Below are 20876 nucleotides of genomic sequence, written 5' to 3'. Positions count from 1 at the left end.
GCTTGACTTTGTTCACATAATATTGGTCCATGATGTAATGGATACATGTGTGACTATGGAGTGAGTATGGATCCGGTGTGTGTGTGTGTGTGTGTGTATGTGTGTGTGTGTGTGTCATGGGCTCCTCCCTCTGAAAATATCACTAGCGATACCTGCGGGTACACATCATCAATTCCATTATCACCTCACTATCTTTTGTCCCACTTGAACAAGTATGTCAGCTTTTCATCCACACCCCACTGGACTTTTGCCATTACGCAAATAACGTACGTATGCTTTAACAACGGGCGTGGCTTCCTGATGCATTTTTTTGCTGCTTCCGTGCAGCTCAATGCGGAAGACAAACACTGGGAGCACTAAATTCCTGAGAAACTCACCCAGAGCGGGGACAAGTTCCAAAGGTAAGCTTAGGAAATCTGGTCATTGACAAACAGTGATTGTAAACAGAGTTTATGGCGCATAAACAAATACGACAAAAACACTGTTTATACCGGTTTGCTTAGGACTTAACGCCATATCATGTAATGTAGTTAAATAATGGAAGTGCTGCAAAAATGAACTTGAACATTAGGACATAATTTAGACATTATGACATGTGACATGTTATATCATGTGATAAGTGTGTATTGTGTCTGAAAATGATTTAAAATACTGACAAGAGCTATATTTAGTTATTCAAGTATTTTGTTGTGTTATATTTAGTTGTTATAAAGTTATAAAGTAACCTCATGGCCTACAATAGATCTATATCCAGTTGCCAGTTTAGGCATATACAGATAAACCCGTGCAGGCCTGTAAAACAGCCTTACAATTAATCAATCCTCATGAAGGCTTTAATATTCATTTGTTGTTAAAACTGTTTCAATGTCATGTTAGAGGCTGTAGTTTGTGATACAGTTAAATTGCATTGTGTTATACTGCATACTGAGAGGTGCTCGTGACATTTAGTCTACCATTATTTATGTAACTGAGGATGACAAAATATCAGAAACACATTTAAATCGGTCTCAACAGGAACTATTATAACCTTCATGTAAGTAGGATTTAGTGCAGGGTTGTTGTTTTAGACTGAATCAACTGGCTACTGAGTGTAAATCTATCTGACAACAATAAAATCTCAATTTACTGCCACTTTAAAACTCTGAATCCTGAATCATGTGACCCAGGAAACAAAGGATCAGGTGCATTGCAGCCTCCGGGTTTGATGTCTGTCTGACAACATCCACTCTTGCCAACTGCTGAAATTACAAAATCGGTTGTAACATTTTCAGGCAGTAAAAATACAGAGTGCCTGAGAATAGGTCTTATATCTCAATTTTTAAGAAACTGAACTATGCTGAAGCAATTAGTCAATTAATAGACCAGCCAATCTAAATGTTGTCAACAGTTGTTTTATTTTCTCAAATGTGAGCATTTTCTGCTTCTATGTTTTAAATGGCTTGTTTGAGCAAAACAAGCAGTTTGAGGAAGTCTTTAGGCCTCCTGAAATCGTGATATGCATTTTTTGTTCTTTTTTTTCACATTTTTTACTTTTATTATAACTTTTTTTCATCTTTATACAATTATAATGTTGGAAACTGGTGTAACCATTCTGTCTATTGGTTTAATGAGCAGATATAACCAAATATTGGCAAAAAAGATGTGCAAATGTGATGCAGATGTGTGAAAAGATATCATCTCAGATCAGAACTCCATTTTTCAGGGTTTGGACAAAACCTGTGGTGACTTGTTTGATTCAGTTTGAATAAAGAGCTGCATGTAGAATGATATGATAAGATGCAGTGTAGTTACACCCTTAATAAAAACTATATTATATTATATAATTATATAATAATGTCATGTGAATTTACTTCATGAAATATTCAAAGTCCATTTACGTGGCCTTTCTCACTGTTTCTCCAGGATTTTGTGTGACACCTGAAGTCAAGACACATAACCATGTGGCCAAATCAAGGTACGATAGCATACATAACAAATATATACTTACAATATTTTATGACTTGGCTTAGGCCTGCTTTATAATGTGTATTTTTGAAGAATATGGCGGATATCTGTGCATGTGTGTATGTATTAGGTCCTCCCCCTCCAATGGGACCACCAAACCCAGCCTACCCTCCTGGATACAACCCCGCATGTCCTGCTGTCCCTCCACCAGGAGTCTTCCCCAATCCTCCACCTCCAGCGTTCCCACCTGGCCAATTCCCACCTGGCCAATTCCCACCTGGCCAATTCCCACCTGCTATGAATCCAGCCATGCCACCACATGCACCTCCAGGGGCGATGCCCTATGGAGCTCCAGGGCTTCATCCTTATCCTATGGCTCCTGGTGGATATCCAGTAGTCCCCCCTTCAGGTGTTCACCCAGGTCCATACCCACACTCCCCAAAAGGGGGTCACCATAAAGGCCACCACAAAGGTCATCATCATGGAGGGATGAATCCCATGGCTGCAGCGTTAGGCGGGGGAGTAGCAGGAATGGGAATGGGGCTGATCGGACATAAAGCCCACAAAAAGATGAAGAAGAAGATGAAGAAGACACATAAGCACCACAAACACGGCCACAAGGTGAGATTGGGCTTAAAGGTTAAAGAGTTTAAAATGGCATCCCCTGCAGGTGAAATATTAATGCCAAACTAGATCAAAAGATTAAACTTGAACCTGCACACAGGCCTCTAACTTTATTTCAGTCAGCTCTGTGAACACAGTAATCATCGTTGTTTACATGCTACTGGAAGAGGGATACAGCTTATTATTATTACGATTAATTTTATTGCCATAAAACCAAATGATAACTAGTTACTGGATTGCATTATGAGGCATGATGATGGCTCACATGAGCACAGACAAAACATTAGATTATAAATCAAACATACTGTACGTAGAATAAAGTCACATCTCTTTCTACACCCTGTATGTTAGATATAGCGCTGCAACTAAAGATTATTTAATTATTGATTAATCTGACAAATAATTTGTCAATTAATCATTTGGTCTATAAAATATTAGATATTTTAATTGTGTAAATGCCCATCACAAGTTCCAAGGTGACATCTTCAAAATGCCTGTTATTTTCTAAACCCCCAAATTTTCACTTTACTATCATATAAGACAGAGAAGAGAAAAGCAGGAAGCCTTCACAATTTTGAGAGGTTGAAACCAACAGATTTTTTGCAATTTTTCTGTAAAAAATTACTTAAACAAGTAATTGATTTGTTGAAATTGTATTTTTTCTGTCAATTACCTAATATAAATGTTTCAGCTCTACTTGAATATCTCTGCTTTGATTAACAGAAGGAAACAGGGAAAAAAGCAACATGAAATGACTTCAAATTTTAGTTATTTATTAATAATTAGTCATAGTCAACTTAGTCAATTTCATAGGAAATTGGTCATGTCAAACCTTGGTTGATTAGTTCACCAGATAGACAGCGTTAGCACAACATTAGCAACAATATGTAGCTCTGCTGCTACAAATATCCGCCCTGTAAATTAATTCCTTGGAAACATGATGTGGCTTTTGCTTTGTCAGTTTGCATTTGACTATCTTACATAAATCTTCCATGTGGGTGTGAATAGGTTCAGTTAAGACTGGTGCTTTCGGGAGTTTAACACACAGCGGGGGTTAATTTTTTGCTTTGAATAGTTCAGTGACTGCTCAGTTTTGTCAGATAATCAGTTATTGTGTTGACTTTAAATTTATTCCAAAACATGCTGTGTATTAATGGTTATGAGGAGGTTAAGAGACAGTGTGAACGAATGTTTAACTCATCTTAAGACACCCCATTAAAAATCAATCGGCTTTGCATTCCACAGATTCAGATGAGCTCCATGTGATCTGTTTCTGATTAATGGAAGTGAGGTATTGGATCTGTTTCAGGGCTAGACTAGCTTCAAACAACTGAATGTGGCTGAGTCTGAATGGTGTTAATTACCTGGGTGGGAATGGTTGAAAACCTACCTTTTCAAACTACGCCATGCTAGCGCTTCCTTACATCTCAATTCTTTAAAATTGAATAAATAAACAACCACTAAGCACTTGCACTCTTTCACACTGTGAACAGGCTGTAACTTGTTTATTTTAGGGAGGGATGCATTTCGAGTTTTTGATGACATCTAGCTGTTGTTCCTAAGACTTTTAGATACGCTTCTTATAAGTCAACAATGGACTAAATTGTCTGTCAGATGAATGTAATGTAATGGAGTTGATCCAGTGCAGAGGAAGAGTTGTTTTTATGGCACAGGAAAACATACAGCACATTCAGTTTAAAACAGGAAACAACTACACACCAAACTGAGATTAACCAGTACAATATACTGTCTTAATACATCATTACTTCAACATCTCTTTTGTTGGCCAGATGAAACTGAAAATCCATGATCAATGACAATCCATAGCAATGGATTTGCAGTAACTTGGCCTTGAAAATAACTGATAATATTCCTTCCACTTGACTGTGTTATGACTCATTTAAAGTGTATTAAAATATTAAAACATATATAATCTTTCTGTTCTTCTCCACAGTCTTCCAGCAGCAGCAGCAGCAGCAGCAGCAGTGACAGTGACTGAGGCCACCAGTCCACAACTCAGCTGTTACAGAAAGGCTGCTTTACCAAAGGGCAACCTGACTATTAACTACAAACATATAAAATGAATTGCTAACACTTATATAGGATTTCTGTAATAATACAGTTCTGTATTATATCCTAATTGGGCTATGTATAATACCAGAAATGCACACACAGGCTATTGCTGTAAACATATTCACACACTACTGTTACTAGGCTCTACTGTTATTCCACCATGTGGGCGTAGATTTGGGTATGGACAGTAGGGACACGTACCTACCAATATCAAAGTGTTACTAGATTGTCCCTACTGATATTTTTACAGATCTCAAACAATCTAGCTGCTTTAATCCATGTAATGTTTATGTTAAGATCTCTGCAGAGTTGCCAGGTTTGTGTGTTTTCTACAAAAAACTGCGCTATTATGATAAAGGGTGAAAGAGCAAGATATGGGGGATACTCGACCTGGTGATCTGGCAACCCTCTACTTCAAGCTGTACGCATTGTTGACTAGCAGCAGCCCGGTAACAGTAGCAGTAGTGGAGTCGGTGAGGTGGATAATCTGAAGCGGTCAGTATTTATAGTTTAAACATCACATGGTCACAGACTTGAAAACGACTTCACTGGGCAAAACTAAGATAATGTGAATCCACAAACTGAAAGAGGGACAGAATCTCAGTTGAGGTTTGAAAACCTTACAGCAGCAAGTTACAGAGCAGCACATCACCTACACGTTTCTATACATTTATTTTATGTAATATTTCTCATGACAGTCTATGATCTGTTATTTTTAAATATTAATATTGGTCTCTGATTTATAGTGAAGTAGTCTATCAATAAAATAAAATGTAAAAATCAGAGAAAAAATCATGATCACAAGGCAAGTCAGCAAATGAATATTTAGTAAAGTAAACATTATGCAGTCAGGCTCTTGTGGTGTGTATGTGTGTGCGTACATGTGCCTGTGAAAGAGAAAAGAGTGATAGAGAGCAAGTGCACATACACGATTACTGAAAAAAATATCCCTACCAAAATTAAAACCAAACCTACGCCCTATTTGGTTTGTAGTGTCTATGTCAAATGTGAAATATTAGTTCTAGGAGGTACAGTGAAGACTTTTCTTAATGCTTGACTCTGGATGTTTGAGAAAATCTATAAGAGAAAATATGTAAAAATCTATAATTTTTCATTCTGTCCTGAAAGTTTTTTTAAATTTTTTTTTTATTTTCTTGGAAAGATTAACTATAGAGAATAAAACATATATTGTGTGTCTCTATTTGGGCCTATTGATTTTTATTTATTCAAATATTGTGTTCACTACTGTATGAGATGACTGCAGGAAAGCTATATCTGTATTACTTTATAACTGCACTAATTTTAATCATATATGCCAGGCATACAATCAAGCCTCCTCAATAAATAGATCTGAATGAAAAAACGTAAAAATGCGTGTTATACCTAAAATGGTGCAATATATTTTGCATCCACTAATGGCCATATATGATAAGTATTTCGAAATGAGAAGCATCTTTATTGGCCAAGTATATTTAAGCATACAAGGAATTTGACTCCTGTTTAGTGACTTTCAATGTACTTACACAGAATAACAACACAGCAATCTACAGAAATACACACAAGCAATGCCTATACACAGATGAAACTCTTCCTGTGAACTGTAAACAGGATACAAATAGTGCAAAGAAGTGAAGAGTGCTGAGATAAATGTTAAATGGTTAAAAAAAAAAGAAGCTTTATAAACATATAGTAGGTGGTTATGTACAGTATATACAGCCAAGATTCATTGAAGCTTATAAATATCAATAGCTTAGAGTCAACATATTAGGAAACATCATACACTTCTTTCTATAATATAGAATATAATTCTTTCTATAAAATAATAATTTCAATTTTATAATCAGTGTTTAAACACGGGTAATACATGCCATCAGTTATTTCCAACAACAGACTTTTTCTAATGTGACGTTTTATTCAATGCAACAGTGTTTCTATAAAATATATAAAAATAAAATAACTGTTATTTTGTAAATGATAGCTTTAATTTAATAAGTAATAATGTCCCTCAAATGTGCCACTTTAACTTATTGTAGACGTGATTTTGGGGCATCTTTGGGTCAAACTTGTGCGACAAACTCAGGATGTATGTGGAGTATGTGGAGTATGTGTGGTTTTTTCCAACCCGCATTCTGTGAAGACCCGCCCCTAATCTACCTCTGATTGGCTCTGTCTGTGATATTCTTACACTAAACCAATCATCTCACTCCTCCTTCCTAAGCCTAACCAATGAAGGTAACGAGTACTAGCCAATCAGAAGCAGAGTAGGGCGGGTCTTCGTGGAATGCGGGTGCAGGAAAAAAAAATATGGCGGGGGGGATCGCGTTGGGTGAAAGGGGAAAGTTCAGAGGTTATAATTGTGTTGTCTTTGTGTAAAGGAGTGGAGCTCGATTTCACATCACTCTTCCCTCTTCCCCGAGTCCTTTCTAAACTCTCCCCCGGGTCTCTACCCTCCCGAACCTCTCCCCTTCTACCCTTACAACCCCAACCCTTCCCCCGATCACCTTCCAGCGCACGAATCAGGTGAGTTTTATGTTGGTGTTTGGCGTTTTTTTATATTTGTTGTTATGATCAGAAGTAGCGGAAAGAAATCGCGCCCAGCGTGCTAACAGGCCGCATGATGATGAGCACGCAGTCTGTTAGCTTAGCCAACCAAGGGGAACTTTAATTTTGAACGTGGAGTTAAAACACTACTGCCTGTTGTTTGGTGCGCATACATATAAAAAGGAGACCTAACTATCGGTGCCACATAAGCTGCCGACATTTAGCCAAAAAATCACAACGTTGAATAACTAAGCCAGTAGCTAGCTGTGCTAAGTAGCGCACGCATGCTCCATTCATTTCCCAGCACGGTGGGCAACCAACATGCTAGATGCTAACACACTTACAACTAGCGTTAATAGTTCATTTAGACTTACTTTAAACTAAACAACGCAAGCGAAATAAGCAAGTTCATATCTGCCTTTCATGTGGAGTAGACCTATATATTCATTTTGTGATAAATTTGTCTGACTGCGATAACAAGAGGTTAATTGTACGCACATTTGTTGATAAACTTGAGTCAGATACTGATGAAAGCATCGTTAGCCGTCAAGCTAAACAAGGTTGGCCATATGATTTCCAGATCGTAATGAAATGGATTTAACGTTAATTTACTTGTTTGGAGTGGGATAACTTGCTGTCTGATGTTGTAAGATAGATCCTACAAACTAGCAGCTTGTAGTTTCCACAGAGAAAGTAAGAACTAAACCCTTTTTCTGATTCATTTTAATAACCGTCAGGGTTTTACTGTCATACCGGCATAAGCTGTAACACAGATGTATCCTATTCATTAAGAAAATGTTCATCTTTATTCTCGAGGGCACGTTTGTCAAACATAAAATAAATCATAATTAACGTATGTTTGCCAGTATATCATCCAACGTTACACATTTAGCCAAAACACATGACATGGTGAGGTGTTCTATATTTTATGTAATTGGTAAGTTAGTTCATTGCTTAGCAAACCGGGCACTTTGTGTAATGGTAGCATTTAAATCTGACCATATGTTTGTAGAAAGAATATTTTGAGAGTATTTGCTCTTGTGGAAGAATTTGATTTAGGCAAATGATGAAAACCCCAAAGGTGATGTGAGTGTTTGTGTTATCTGTGTGTGTTTTTATTTTTTACATTTAGTAAGTTACAATTTACATTATCTTCATTGGTATATCATTTCGTTTGTTTGTCTGTACCTGTTAGATCCATCTCGGTGACCAAAGACCCCAGTTCTATACGGACGACTACGTTTCAGTTGCAGTTATGGACTCCGGTGTGATTGAAGGAGGGCTCAATGTCACCCTTACCATTAGGCTGCTCATGCATGGCAAGGTGAGGTCACCCATCGGCACTCTTTATAGTGTATGGTGTTATTTATTGTTATGACGTCCCTGAGGGATGCATAAAGGGCAGGGACTTTGATGTGATGAGTAAGGGTATTGACATGGTGATGGGATCCTGTTTCTCAACGCAAAGTGGAAAAGTGTTTGTCCATGTGTGTCTGCTATATAATAGGCTGTGTTTTTTCACATCTCTAAATGTGGCCCTGTTTACACCTGGCATTAAAATGCGTCTTGGGTGATCTGATCACAAGTGGACAGCTGTAAGTGCATGTGTGTGAATGCATCCAGGATGCATTGAGATCCGATTGCTCAGACCACTTTTGGAGCTGGTCTGGGACGTATATGGCCACATTCTTTAAAGGGGACTTAACATGCTTTTCCTTAATTTCAGTCATATATACAATGTTACAATGTCGGATGTTCATACTGAACGTGGCTAAAGTGTCAAATAATGAGGTAAACATATGTAGAAGTAATCCCTGTGAGCAAAAGGCCACGTCTTCAGAATGCTTTGAATGCTCGGTTTCCAAAGTTTTTTTCTACTCTCAGCCCAAGCCGACATCGGCTCATGACAGATTTTTTTATGGTCATCTGCTCCACTGCCATTATGGCATTTTTCCATTGTTTTGGGGGTAGTCACGCCGAGCCATGACTCAAGTCGAGCTAGCACACTGTGAGTGTTTTTCCATTGCACAGCAGGGCAAAGTAAAATAAGCAGTTTAACTGTTGGAGCCATGCTGGTTGTCTGCAGCTCTTCATCAGACATCATCATCACTGTGGCTGTTTCTGCTTGCACTATTCCTCCCTGCATTATTTCTGATTGATCTGCTGAACAAATGGCTCCAAATGTGTCCATATGTTGTTGCTGTTGCTTCTTTTTTTTTAGTGCCGTTAACGAAGCTCTGCTAAGTCGGTGAGGGACACGTTTCATTTCCTGTAAATTCTTCACAATATAAGTCTCCCATTATTTAGTCATTCAAAGCTTTTAACATGAAGCAGTAAAGCAGGAAATATTCGGTTTGTATCGGTGGTAACTTAACATGACTCTGATACGACTGCCCTCAGTAGGCTTCCAGAAAGCTGGCCAATGAGAACAGTGGGCTCATTTGGAGGGGGGGCCTTAAAAAGACAGGAGCTAAGACTGCCTGTTAAGAGACAGAGGCTGAACTGAGGGGGTGCATAAAAAACCAGTGTAAGATAAATGAATTTTATGAACTGTCAGTCATGCAAAGCTGCTTTAGTGGAGTCCCACAATAAAATATAGAGCTGGAAATGAGCATAATAGGTCCCCTTTAAGCACTGTATATGCAAATATGTCCAGGGCCAAACTTTGGATAGACTCAGCAGCCAACGTTTCTTCTTCTTTGTGTAGGAGCAGCTGAGATTGTGACATAATGAGAATATCTGGTCCACCTTAAAGGTAAGCCCACCTTAACACACCCGCTTGCTCTCTGTGTGTGTGTGAAGGTGGACTGACCTTTAAGGTAGACCAGCTATTCTCATTTAGTGACAATCTCAGTCGCTTCCAAACAGATAATGGAGAAATGGTGGCTGCTGAGTCTCTCAAGAGTGTTGCTCAGTAGTTTTGGCTCAGCACTTGGGCCGCCTGGTTAAATACAACAATGCATTTGGTCTTTGCAAACGGAAATGATGTACGTGTTTATCACAAGTAGTCACTTGAGATGCATGTGGAGACGCATTCTAATGCCAGGTGTAAACTGACGTACTTAGAGCCGTCCACTTGTGATCGGAACATCCAAAACGCATGTTAGTGCCAGGTGTGAACAGAGCCTGTGTTATTTTCCAAGATGGATCAACTGTGCTAAAAATATTAATATGTTCCTTGTTGCTAATATTTAGTTATGTCAGAAGTAAATGGCTATTTTTACTGAGAGCAGACTTGTATTCTTCACCCACTGAAATCAGCAATTACATCCTCTATCCCTTCGAAATGTTGGAGAGGTCTCTCTGCCTCCTCTTGCTGAATGATCCCATAGCAACTTGAAAGATCAAATGATATTACACACAACTATTCCCACATCTCTATCAGACATTTTGTAAAATCTACAACCAGGAGGCACGTTTCATCCATCTGACTTTGACAGCAGCCACACACTTGTTGCATCTCGTGCCCTACATTGGCCTGTTGTTATTACTGTGGTTTCAAATTATAACATGCCATGTGGCGAGAAGCGGCTGCTCAAAATCGGACTCTTAGACATCAGCTTACACTGCAGACATACCAAACTGTTGATACAACCGAAAAATGATCCTCCATAAGATCTGCTAACTTGTAGCATCTCAAAAGAGGCCCCAGCACTGGCTAGGCGCTACCTTACAGATACTGTGTGCTTGACTTCATCCTGAGTCTCACTGTGGTCAACAGCACCATCTTGAGTCTCTGTAGGATTAGACGAAAAAAATGATCTGTGGTAGAGAGCTGGGGCATTCATGATGGATTGGGCTCAGACTCTTTGAATAGTTGACTAATGCATTTTACAGTCTGTGAATTTAAAGACTACCAATTAAACCTTTTGTAAAGCACTTTGGCTTTTTTAAAATATCAGAATCCCATCAACTGTAGCATTCCCATTTATTATAAGGGGTTACATCTAGTGACCATAACCATTAAGGAATTTCTGAAGGAGGTGCTCTGACAGTGTCAACTTGTCTTCTTATCCAAGTGTTGGAAACCAGCCTTACTTAAGGTTCCTCATTTCCTGAAAAAACTATAAAAGGCATAGCTAGAGAGGTTAGACAGGTCTAATCCTGTGGTAATAACAAATGGTAAGCTTAAAAAGATGATTTAATGAGCATAATGGAACAATATCTTTTCTCGTATTTCAGGAAGTCGGAAGTATTATCGGAAAGGTAAGCTGCTGTTTAATATGATTGTTTGATTGTCTTCATCATTGAATTAAGATCTGTTTCATAAAGTGATAATGAATCTGACTTTGGTGTGATCCTCTGCTAACAGAAAGGTGAATCTGTGAAGAAGATGAGAGAAGAGGTGAGGTCCCTTCTACCTTTCTGTACTCTACATAGATATGATACAGTAAAAGTGGCTGTGATATTATAATTACTTCCAGGCCTCAGTTGCAGATTGTCACAGAAGTCTTCCAAATTGATTCTTTCAATTACTTGCTCTTTATCTGTAGAGCGGGGCTCGCATCAACATCTCTGAGGGCAACTGTCCTGAGAGGATCATTACTTTGGCAGGGCCAACCACCGCCATCTTTAAAGCATTCTCCATGATCATAGAAAAGCTGGAAGAGGTAGGTCCCAAGTACATTGACTTTTTTTTTTGCAGATCAGCAGTACCCAGTCCAAACACAAACTGGATTAACCTTCATATCTTTTTGTTCCAGGACATAAGCAGCTCAATGACAAACAGCACAGCTACCAGCAAGCCCCCTGTGACCCTACGCATTGTGGTGCCTGCCAGCCAGTGTGGCTCCCTCATTGGGAAAGGTGGCTGCAAGATCAAGGAAATCCGAGAGGTATGCACACAGAAAAACATGTAATACAAAACCTAAAAAATAAAACCACTTGAGTTAGAATTCCTTCAGCATTGACCGTCACCTCTCTACCTGTGGAATTCAGTACGTCGAACGCTATATGATACACAGTAGGTTCTCAGTGCTTATCTCATTTCCCTCTGTTTGTGTTTCCCAGTCAACCGGTGCTCAGGTACAAGTGGCAGGAGACATGCTCCCTAACTCCACGGAGCGCGCCATCACCATCGCTGGCACTCCTCAGTCTATAATTGAGTGTGTGAAGCAGATCTGTGTGGTCATGCTTGAGGTAAGTGGATTCGTGAAAGCAATGAAGCAAATGGAGTAGTAATTGTGTATCTGTAAATTAATCATGTGAAATAGTGAGGTCTCTGTTGTGAGCTTGGTTTGGACCATGGATGTGTCAAGCCTGCCTGCAGGATTATGGCTGATATTGTAGTGTTTTACAGGTATTGTGAAAACCGTATAGGGCACTGTACAAAATGTTAAACCTTCTTAAAGGAAGGCTTTATGTTTTGGTTAGATATATATTTAAAGTGCTTTACAGATTTTCTTTCCCATTTTGCCTGTTAGGTCAAGCGTGCAAAATGCAGCTGTATGGCTTAAGAAAATATAAACATCAGATTGAGACACAGAAAGGACTGTTTAGGATTTGGAGGTGTGAGGGTAAAACTAAATGAAGACATCCGTAGTATGGAGCTATGATACCTTCATGTTACTATACTTTGTAGTTTAAAAATGTATGAAATAATTCCACTCTGATTTAGATTTTGCAACGCTTATATTGTAACATGGGTTGTAATATAATGACACATCCACTTGTTTTGTCTCCTGCACAGTCTCCCCCTAAGGGGGTCACTATCCCTTACCGACCCAAGCCTTCAGGATCTCCCGTCATCTTTGCAGGCGGACAGGTACTTCAGAGGGACATGGGATCCCACCTGTTTGTATATGATGTTTTGGGGGGTATTAATTGCTGCAGTTGTCTTTCATTTGGGCTCCAGTGAGTCCGGGATGTATATTTTGCAGGAAAATGTGTTCTTTGAAATACTGATGTGTGATGGAAGGTCTTGAATACAACTCAAAGTAACATCTTGAATGAAGAATTTCAGTTTCCAGATTGGTCAAGACCATAAAAGTTACTTTCAAAAGAATCGCTGTATCCAAATTGTTTTGGCTGATTGTTTGAAGAGATGACCATAAAACATTTACTCTAGAGACAGTTTGTAACAGCTCCCTATTTGTGATTCCTCTGATTTTGGTTTTATGTTTCGAGCATTAAGTTTCAGTAGTGAGGTGGCCTTCTTTGCCAGTATTGTTGATGTGAACCAAACTGCTTTCTGGAGCTTGTTGGCCTAACATCGCAAGTTCTTTTATCTTACTAAATACCTTTTTTATTTTATTCTTTAAAAAAAAATCTCTCCTTCTGGTTTTCCTTAATTCCACTATAATGTCTCTAAATATTTCTCTTTTCCCAGAAATGTGGAGACTTTGGACAAGACATACGTATTGATATTCTTAAATATTAGTTCAGAGAAGGCTTTGTTGTGTTGGAGTGTGATATTTATTCATTAAGAGGGATATAGCTGAAACAGTAACTTAACCTACAATCAGATGTGAGGCCTATGAAAGCTTTGTTTTCGTTTGTTTCAGGCATATGCCGTACAAGGACAGCACGCGATTCCACAGCCAGATGTAAGTGCAGTAGTCATCTTTACATGACCCCCACCAATACCATCTATTATTACAAATGTGCGACCACCCACCCACACCTCGTTTTACAGTTGCCAAACTGTAGCCCTAATTGTTTTTTCTGCCTCCCTTCGACCTACTATCATCAGATTTCGTAACCATTTAGAGAGCAGCGCTGTTGGCACTTCATGTTTGTATAGTTCCTTTGTTGACTGGCAGCCAGTTGTTAATTAAACTGCTGTTTGTGTTTGTCCAGACTCTCCACTGTTCCATGAATAATAATCTGTTCCTGCTGCTCACCCTTTCTGTTCCGTCTTGTTTTACATGTCTCGTTCATTAGTGTGTCCCAGATAAACATGTTCTTTGTTCCCACCTTCATTAATGCTTATTACTTTGTTTCTTGTGCTCTGCCCACATGTCTTTGGACTCAATCTTTCTGTCTCTCTCTCTCTTTTTTTTTTTTTTTTTTTTTAATGAGCTTTAGATGTTCTGTCAGGAGCATTGGATATGATAGATTGTATATTATTAGCCTGAGCTGCCTCTGAATATTGGCATCAGAGCAAGGGAATACTAGTTAGATATGATATAAAATTTATTAAGGTAAAATATGTTGGTTTTTTTCCTCTAAGGCCTTTAAGCAGTGTTATCACTTCTATGTAATTAGTTTGTCATCACTTAGTGCAGTTTTCATTTATTAAAACTAGATCTGTTTATAAAGGTGGCACAGAAACATCATCTCTTCCTTCCCTTCCAGCTGTAGTGGTGATACTGGTACAGTGTTATGCTAAGTTGAGACTGTCTCTCAGTTCATGTGTGGGTCTTGTATTGGTGTCGGTTAGGAAATCTCCTGCACACTGAGAGCTTCCTCCCTTGTGTATTGTGACTTTGCCCTGACCCTGAAGACTGCAAGAAAGCTTTACCAAGAGATGCAGCCTGCACTTTGGAGGAATACCTATGGGGTACCCTACATAGACAAGTCATAAAACACACAGTCAGACACCAGTGATCCATGTAGAGCTTTGTGAAAGGATATGAAATCTATACACCATGGCATTGAGTGATGAAGTGTGTGAAATCTCTTTTTTTTTTTTTTTTTTTTTTTTTTGGTGTTCTTTGTGTAGTTGTCTTTACTAACTGATTTTTGCTCTGTTTTTCCCTCTTCCTGTGTTTTCCATTTTCTCCGTTTCTCTCCCTGCCTCCTCTCTCACTCTCACAGTCTTCCTCTGCTGCTATCTCTCCACAGCTCACCAAGCTTCACCAGCTGGCTATGCAGCAGAGCCCCTTCCCCATCGCACCAAGCAACCAGGGATTCACTGGTATGCAGCACGACATGGCCCACAGGCTTTCAATGCAACATTTTGTCAACTGGTCAGGCTCAAAATTCCAGTCTCTTTGATGAGAGTTCATAAAATGATATCCATCGTTTCAGTCCCTCAACCTTTGTGAGAGACTGAACCTCGAAGCTTTGTGAAATTATTCATTTCAAATTAATAATTTCAAGATGCATGCAAGGTGCACCCACCTCCTGCTTTTGTGCAGTATTTATTTATTCTTGAAATAAGTGTGGTTGATATGGTTGTGGCTGTGTGTGAATTTTTTTTAATATGGCTATAATGGCCAACATTTAGGGAACTTAATTACTAATGCAGCCTTTAAAACTAGCAACGATGATGGACCAAACAGTTTGAAAATGTTATATTGTAATATAATCCAATTGAACTGTTTTTAATAAATACCACCATGGCAGGTTTTTACAGTCATGAAAAACCTGGAAAAGTCATGAAATTTGGAAATTGAGTTTCTCAAAAGGTTTGGAAAAAGATAAAATAGCTTATCAACACCCCAGTGAGAACAATATTAGTGGAGAAATGAAATTTTATGCTGCAAGGCTCTTACTAAAGTGTCTACAACACTGTTTGTGTTGTGAAAGGCCTCTGCTAAGAACACAAAACAATATGTTGAATAAAATGCAACTCAGACAGTACAGACATAAATTAACCCAAATCAAATCATAATGATTTATTATCATCAAAACAACTTCCACCCTTCACTCCTCACAGCGAGTGGGCCTGCTACAGTGTCTCTCTCCTCTACCACCAAACATAAGCCAATTTCAGATACTGTATTCAAAAATTATCTATGTTTCCTGTCATTAATTTGTATGTTGTTCAAGGTATAAAGAAGGGCTGGGTGATATGGTTGAAATCAATATCACAACATTAATAAGAACCTTTCTCCCATATCAATACAGTATACATCATGATCTAACAAATGTATACAATATGTAACATCGATTTTCAATGACATCATTCAAAACTATCCAAATTTGCAGAACAAAACCTTGAGAAACTCATTTTGTAATTTAGTTTTTAATTACAATGTTCTTTGACTTATTAAATTGGCAGCAGAAGTTTATATAATGGTTACACAATATGTTCATATGTATATGCCACCACTGATGATCAATAAGATATTGAATGATTGCCCAGTGATAGGTGAATAGGGGCTCGTTCACTTCAAGTAGTTTCTAATTACAGGTGGTGATGCTCTCTGTTGTGTAGTTTCTATGCATATTGCAAGTTGATTGATTTGCATATTTCAGCATATCGTTAAGGTTATTTGATTGTGGTTGATTATTTTTTTTCCCTGTTTATTTCTTTGTCAGGGATAGATGCTTCTGCTCAAACCAGTTCCCATGAGATGACCATTCCAAACGATGTAAGTGCTTCCAAAAGTCAATTTTTAACATTTAAATTCTCACTTTACATTCAAGTTGATACATTTACGAAAGGCATACGTTCTTTATGTTCATCATTGTCTATTGTAAACATCTTTGTTGCTTAATTTTGCCACTCTTCTCCACCGTAGCTTATTGGGTGCATCATTGGCCGCCAGGGGGCCAAGATCAACGAGATCAGGCAAATGTCGGGTGCCCAGATCAAGATAGCAAATCCAGTGGATGGATCAACCGACCGTCAGGTCACCATCACAGGCTCGCCTGCCAGCATCAGTCTGGCAGAGTACCTCATCAACGCCAGGTAAGATCATCTGTTAAACTATGTTAACTCCCAACAGGTGATTCATTCAGTTTCAGTTTTATCGTCTGCTGCATCAGTGCATTTTGATAAAATTCTAAGAACTACTCGGGTCAACTTAATCAGATTTTTTTTTTTTTCCCAATTGCTTTTCTAAATTTGGCCAAACACCCTTCTGTTTTGTCCTTGGCTGTCAAATTTAGCTCCTACAGTCATCCATACAACAGTAGGGTACATTATGTTCCTAATAATAATGTATGCAAAAACATAATAATTGACCTAGTTTTCTAGTGCGATTTCATGTGCCGTTAGAATAATTCAGTCCTTGGCATTTCTGTTTCAACTAATATTTATGGCTTTGGTGTTTTGTTAGCTCTGTCAGTCTGCACTTGTGCTTCTTCCCTTATTCTACCCCTCACTTAGCTCTACATTGATCCATCGCTAGAGATTTTTTTTTTCCCTTCAGTTTTGGGTGCCACGTTCATTTCTAATGACGCTTTTTGTCCTGTGTTTTGATCACATCCCTGAGTGACCGCCCCCACCCCCCCTCAACCCATTCTCCCTCCCACCTGTCCCTCCCCATTGCTCACCAGCCTGCCCTGTGACCCATCCCGACTGTGTTGTCCCTCTCTCCTTGTCTCTCTTTCTACAGTGTAGAGTCCTCTAAACCTCCTCCCTCCTCCTCCTCCTTGAACCCTGAACAGACCAGCCTGTGCCCTTCCTCCACCTCTACTACTACTACTACTACTACCACTACTACTACTACTACCACCACCTCCTCTGCTGCTACCTCCTCCTTCTCTTCCTCCTCCTCCTCTTCCTCCTGTGTGGTGCCCCCCTCAGCCTCCATCCCTCTGTCCTTGTTGGCTCCAGGGCCGCCTCCTCCTTCCTCTTCCTCCTCCTCTTCTTCCTCCACTGATTCCCTGCTCCCCAGCTCTCCTGCCTGTGTGTCGAGTCTCCTCAGTCTCAAGCCCCTCCCTCTCCTGGCCCTCCATGTTGTCAGCGGGGCGAGTAACCCCGCACACCCAATCCCTCCCGAGCCCAAAATTGCCCCCGAGCTGGGCTCCAAATCTAAAAGGCGAAGGCTCTCCCCTTACTAACGAAGGAAACATAAGTCATCTACTACTAAAGTACTGACAATACTCTTTGTTGTCTGTACCTGCACTTGCTTTTGTATCTGGCTGTGCCATGCCACGCTTACTACAGAAAACAAATGCACATTAACAGTGTTACACAGCCAGAAAGATGGTTGCTGCCATATTTATTAAATCGATATCTGTAGCTTGATTTGGCTTGTCTCCTAAAGGAATGACATGTTGAGTGCATTATATTTTTAAATGACTTTGAACTTAGCATGGACAGTGAATTATGTCACTGATTTTGACTGAAGCATTTCTCTTTGTGTAAGCTCTGCTCAGGTAGCGGCTCTCTCTTTAAGATGTCATATAGTATGGGAATAGTTTTCTTGTAGTGTATTTTAAGTGATTATTATTAGATGTCATAATGAAGAGTATATGTATCACGATGATTTTGCTCATGTAGGAAACAATTGTAAGTTCAAGTAATCTGCCCTCAGGTATCAAAGGCATCAAATCACCTTTTTAGATCATGTTGTTGATATAAAAATACAAACATATCATAGTGTAATAGTTTGATATTTTGGGGAATACGCACATTTGCTTTCCTGCCATGAGTTGGATGAAAAGATCATTTTACCAAGTGTTTTTTTTTTTTTTTTAACTCATGTTTGTACAGTAAACATGTAGCTTGAGCCAGCAGCCAGTTAGCTTAGCTTAGGAGGGGATCGTTAGCCTGGTTCTCTCCAAATATAAAACCCCAACATGTCATTTTGATTTATTTTTTGTACGGATTAATCAAATGATATTGTGTTTATTGATGTTCATTGATGCTGGCACGCACGTTTTGTTTGCTTTGGACAGAATCAGGAACGTTGTTTTCCCCTGTTTTTCAGTCTTTAAGCTAAGCAAACCAGCTCTTGGCAGTAGCTTCATAATTACCTACAGACATAAGAGTGGTATCAATCTTTCCATCTAACTCTTGATAAGAAATTAAATATATTTCCCAAAATGCCGATCCATTTCTTCAATGCAGCTCCACTGTCAAACCCTTCAGTATCAGTTTGAGATCTGAACAGCTGATGGTTAGGAAAAGAGGAGTGGCTAAACTGGACATCTAATGATCTTTTTCTTCTAATGATACATTTTTTTGTTTAATAAATCCAGATTATGTCATCATATAGCATTTAATTATAATAATATAATGTATAGTAAATGAGGTTAATATTTATCTTGTCTGTCTGACTGCATGCATGCTTATTCTCTCTCCCACCCTGGTCTCCTGGTGTCTCTCTGTCTGTTTCTCCAGGCTTTCCTCTGAGGCCACAGGACTGGCAGCCAACTGATAAGACACTGCATCTGCACTAAATCTCACTTTTATATCATCGGCTACCATAAAGCAGTCAATGCAACTATTCAACTTAAGAGTTTATATATTATACCGCCTCTTCCTCATTTGAAATCATGTCAACCGCCACTGATTTGATGCGCTGCGTTCATTATTTATTTTGTTTTTGGTTTTACTCTAAAGAAGCAAACAATTAGGTTTTTAATTCCCTTTTTTGAGTCAAGTTGGAGATTTTAATGAGTTATTAGATTTTTTTTTTTTTATTTTATTTTATTTTATTTTTTGATGGATCCCTCGCTCTCTTCCCTTTTTCTTTCTTTGTCATCACAGAGGAGTAGAGTTGAAAAACTCTGAATAGGCATATAGATTTAGTTCTGTACAGTCAGTTTTTTTTTCTTTAAAAAGGTAAAATAAAAAAAAGTATCAAAAATAAGAATAGAGTGACTGTTTTATTGTGTTTATATAACCCCCCCCCCCACCCTCCCCCACCTCCTTTTTTTTCTCACTCAGTTCCGAATGTCGGTCTGCCAACTTGTATGTCCACATGCTTTAGGTATACAGCACTAGTCAAAAGTTTGGACACACCTTCCCATTCCCTTCAATGAGAAAGTGTGTTCAAACTTTTGACTGGTGCTGTACACTCTCTCCTTCATCACCTTTTCAATTGAAGTGCTTGTCATATGAAATACACTCGTGTCACTGAGAATACGTAGCTGTACATGCACTGTCACTGATTATATTGGTTATGATGACAAATGTTCTAACACAATTGAATTTATCCACATAATTTAAAATGTGTATTACTACACATGTCACTTTCTCCTACCCCCCCCCTCTACATGTCATTCCTGTGTTCCCCACTCCTGTTCCTGAGATCATGTGTTGATATTTTGCTGGGATGGGAGGTTTTTGGGGGATTTGGGCTCGGCTTTAGGGATCAGAAGCAGAGGGTTCTCCTCGCTTTTTTTGTAAAGACTGATATATACTAAAAAAAAAAAAAAGTTGGAATATTTGTTTTAAATGGAGGAAATATTTTTTTTAACTACCAAAGGGGGGATTAACTCCTGGACACTGATCTGTCTATTAAATGTGATGAGGCTGAGAACTGAATCATTTAAGCTCTGGAACTAGACAAAGAAAGGGTTGTGAGTTAACACTAGTTTCCTGCTCTTTGCTTTGCTCGAGTCAGAATTTTATTTTTTATTTGCAGGAAAGAAAACTTTTGTGCACGTTTTTTGAGACTGTAGACCCGGGTGCCACAACATTGTTAAAAAAAATACAGAAATAAAGATGTGAATTGCTCAAACCACAAATTGTCTTGAGAGTTCTGTCACCACTTGAAGTAACGAACACGCAAATGAATGTTTTACAGGTTTGATTTTTATTTTAAATGGTTTCTTAAATATATTTATTGTACAGTTACAATAATGCAGTATAAAAAAAGCAAACATATCGGTTCATACAGGGTTGTTCCAATCAGCATCACGGGTAACAAGTACCTCCTCGATCGAGACACTAGAGGGCAGTAGGTTTGCTTTTTGGCAACATTTTATCCTGCATGAGGATTTCTAGCATGTATTATTGGGGGGACATTCAGCTTAAAATGCTCTTGGAAGTTGAAAATTCTCAAAATGAACACCATAGAAGAGATAAAAAAATGTAAGCTGCCATTTCTAGCTTATTGAGTGGGACC

General features: G+C 38.8%; 2 protein-coding genes across 7 annotated transcripts; both read left to right on the top strand.

Moving 5' to 3' along the window:
• Nucleotides 1–187: 187 nt before the first annotated feature.
• Nucleotides 188–5917, top strand: prr13 (proline rich 13). The gene is made up of 4 exons (XM_042406746.1): nucleotides 188–401; nucleotides 1903–1954; nucleotides 2075–2565; nucleotides 4523–5917. The coding sequence occupies exons 2-4, from the start codon at nucleotides 1939–1941 to the stop codon at nucleotides 4565–4567; spliced, it is 552 nt and encodes a 183-aa protein (XP_042262680.1). The 5' UTR covers nucleotides 188–401; nucleotides 1903–1938; the 3' UTR covers nucleotides 4568–5917.
• A 1015-nt stretch (nucleotides 5918–6932) lies between these two features.
• Nucleotides 6933–20495, top strand: LOC121894159 (poly(rC)-binding protein 2). Of its 6 annotated transcripts, none has more exons than XM_042406557.1 (14): nucleotides 6933–7161; nucleotides 8378–8506; nucleotides 11365–11388; nucleotides 11495–11527; nucleotides 11676–11792; nucleotides 11886–12017; nucleotides 12193–12321; nucleotides 12872–12946; nucleotides 13686–13727; nucleotides 14564–14683; nucleotides 14968–15040; nucleotides 16390–16442; nucleotides 16593–16762; nucleotides 19145–20495. In XM_042406557.1, the coding sequence occupies exons 2-14, from the start codon at nucleotides 8438–8440 to the stop codon at nucleotides 19179–19181; spliced, it is 1074 nt and encodes a 357-aa protein (XP_042262491.1). In that variant the 5' UTR covers nucleotides 6933–7161; nucleotides 8378–8437; the 3' UTR covers nucleotides 19182–20495. The 6 variants fall into 6 exon arrangements, with proteins under 6 accessions (XP_042262491.1, XP_042262490.1, XP_042262496.1 ...); XM_042406556.1 differs by having other exon boundaries at nucleotides 14941–15040; XM_042406560.1 differs by lacking the exon at nucleotides 14564–14683 and having other exon boundaries at nucleotides 6934–7161.
• The last annotated feature ends 381 nt before the right edge of the window (nucleotides 20496–20876 follow it).

This window comes from Thunnus maccoyii, chromosome 3 (assembly GCF_910596095.1).
Source record: "Thunnus maccoyii chromosome 3, fThuMac1.1, whole genome shotgun sequence".
Taxonomy (NCBI): domain Eukaryota; kingdom Metazoa; phylum Chordata; class Actinopteri; order Scombriformes; family Scombridae; genus Thunnus; species Thunnus maccoyii.
This window is presented reverse-complemented; position numbering and strand designations above follow the sequence as displayed.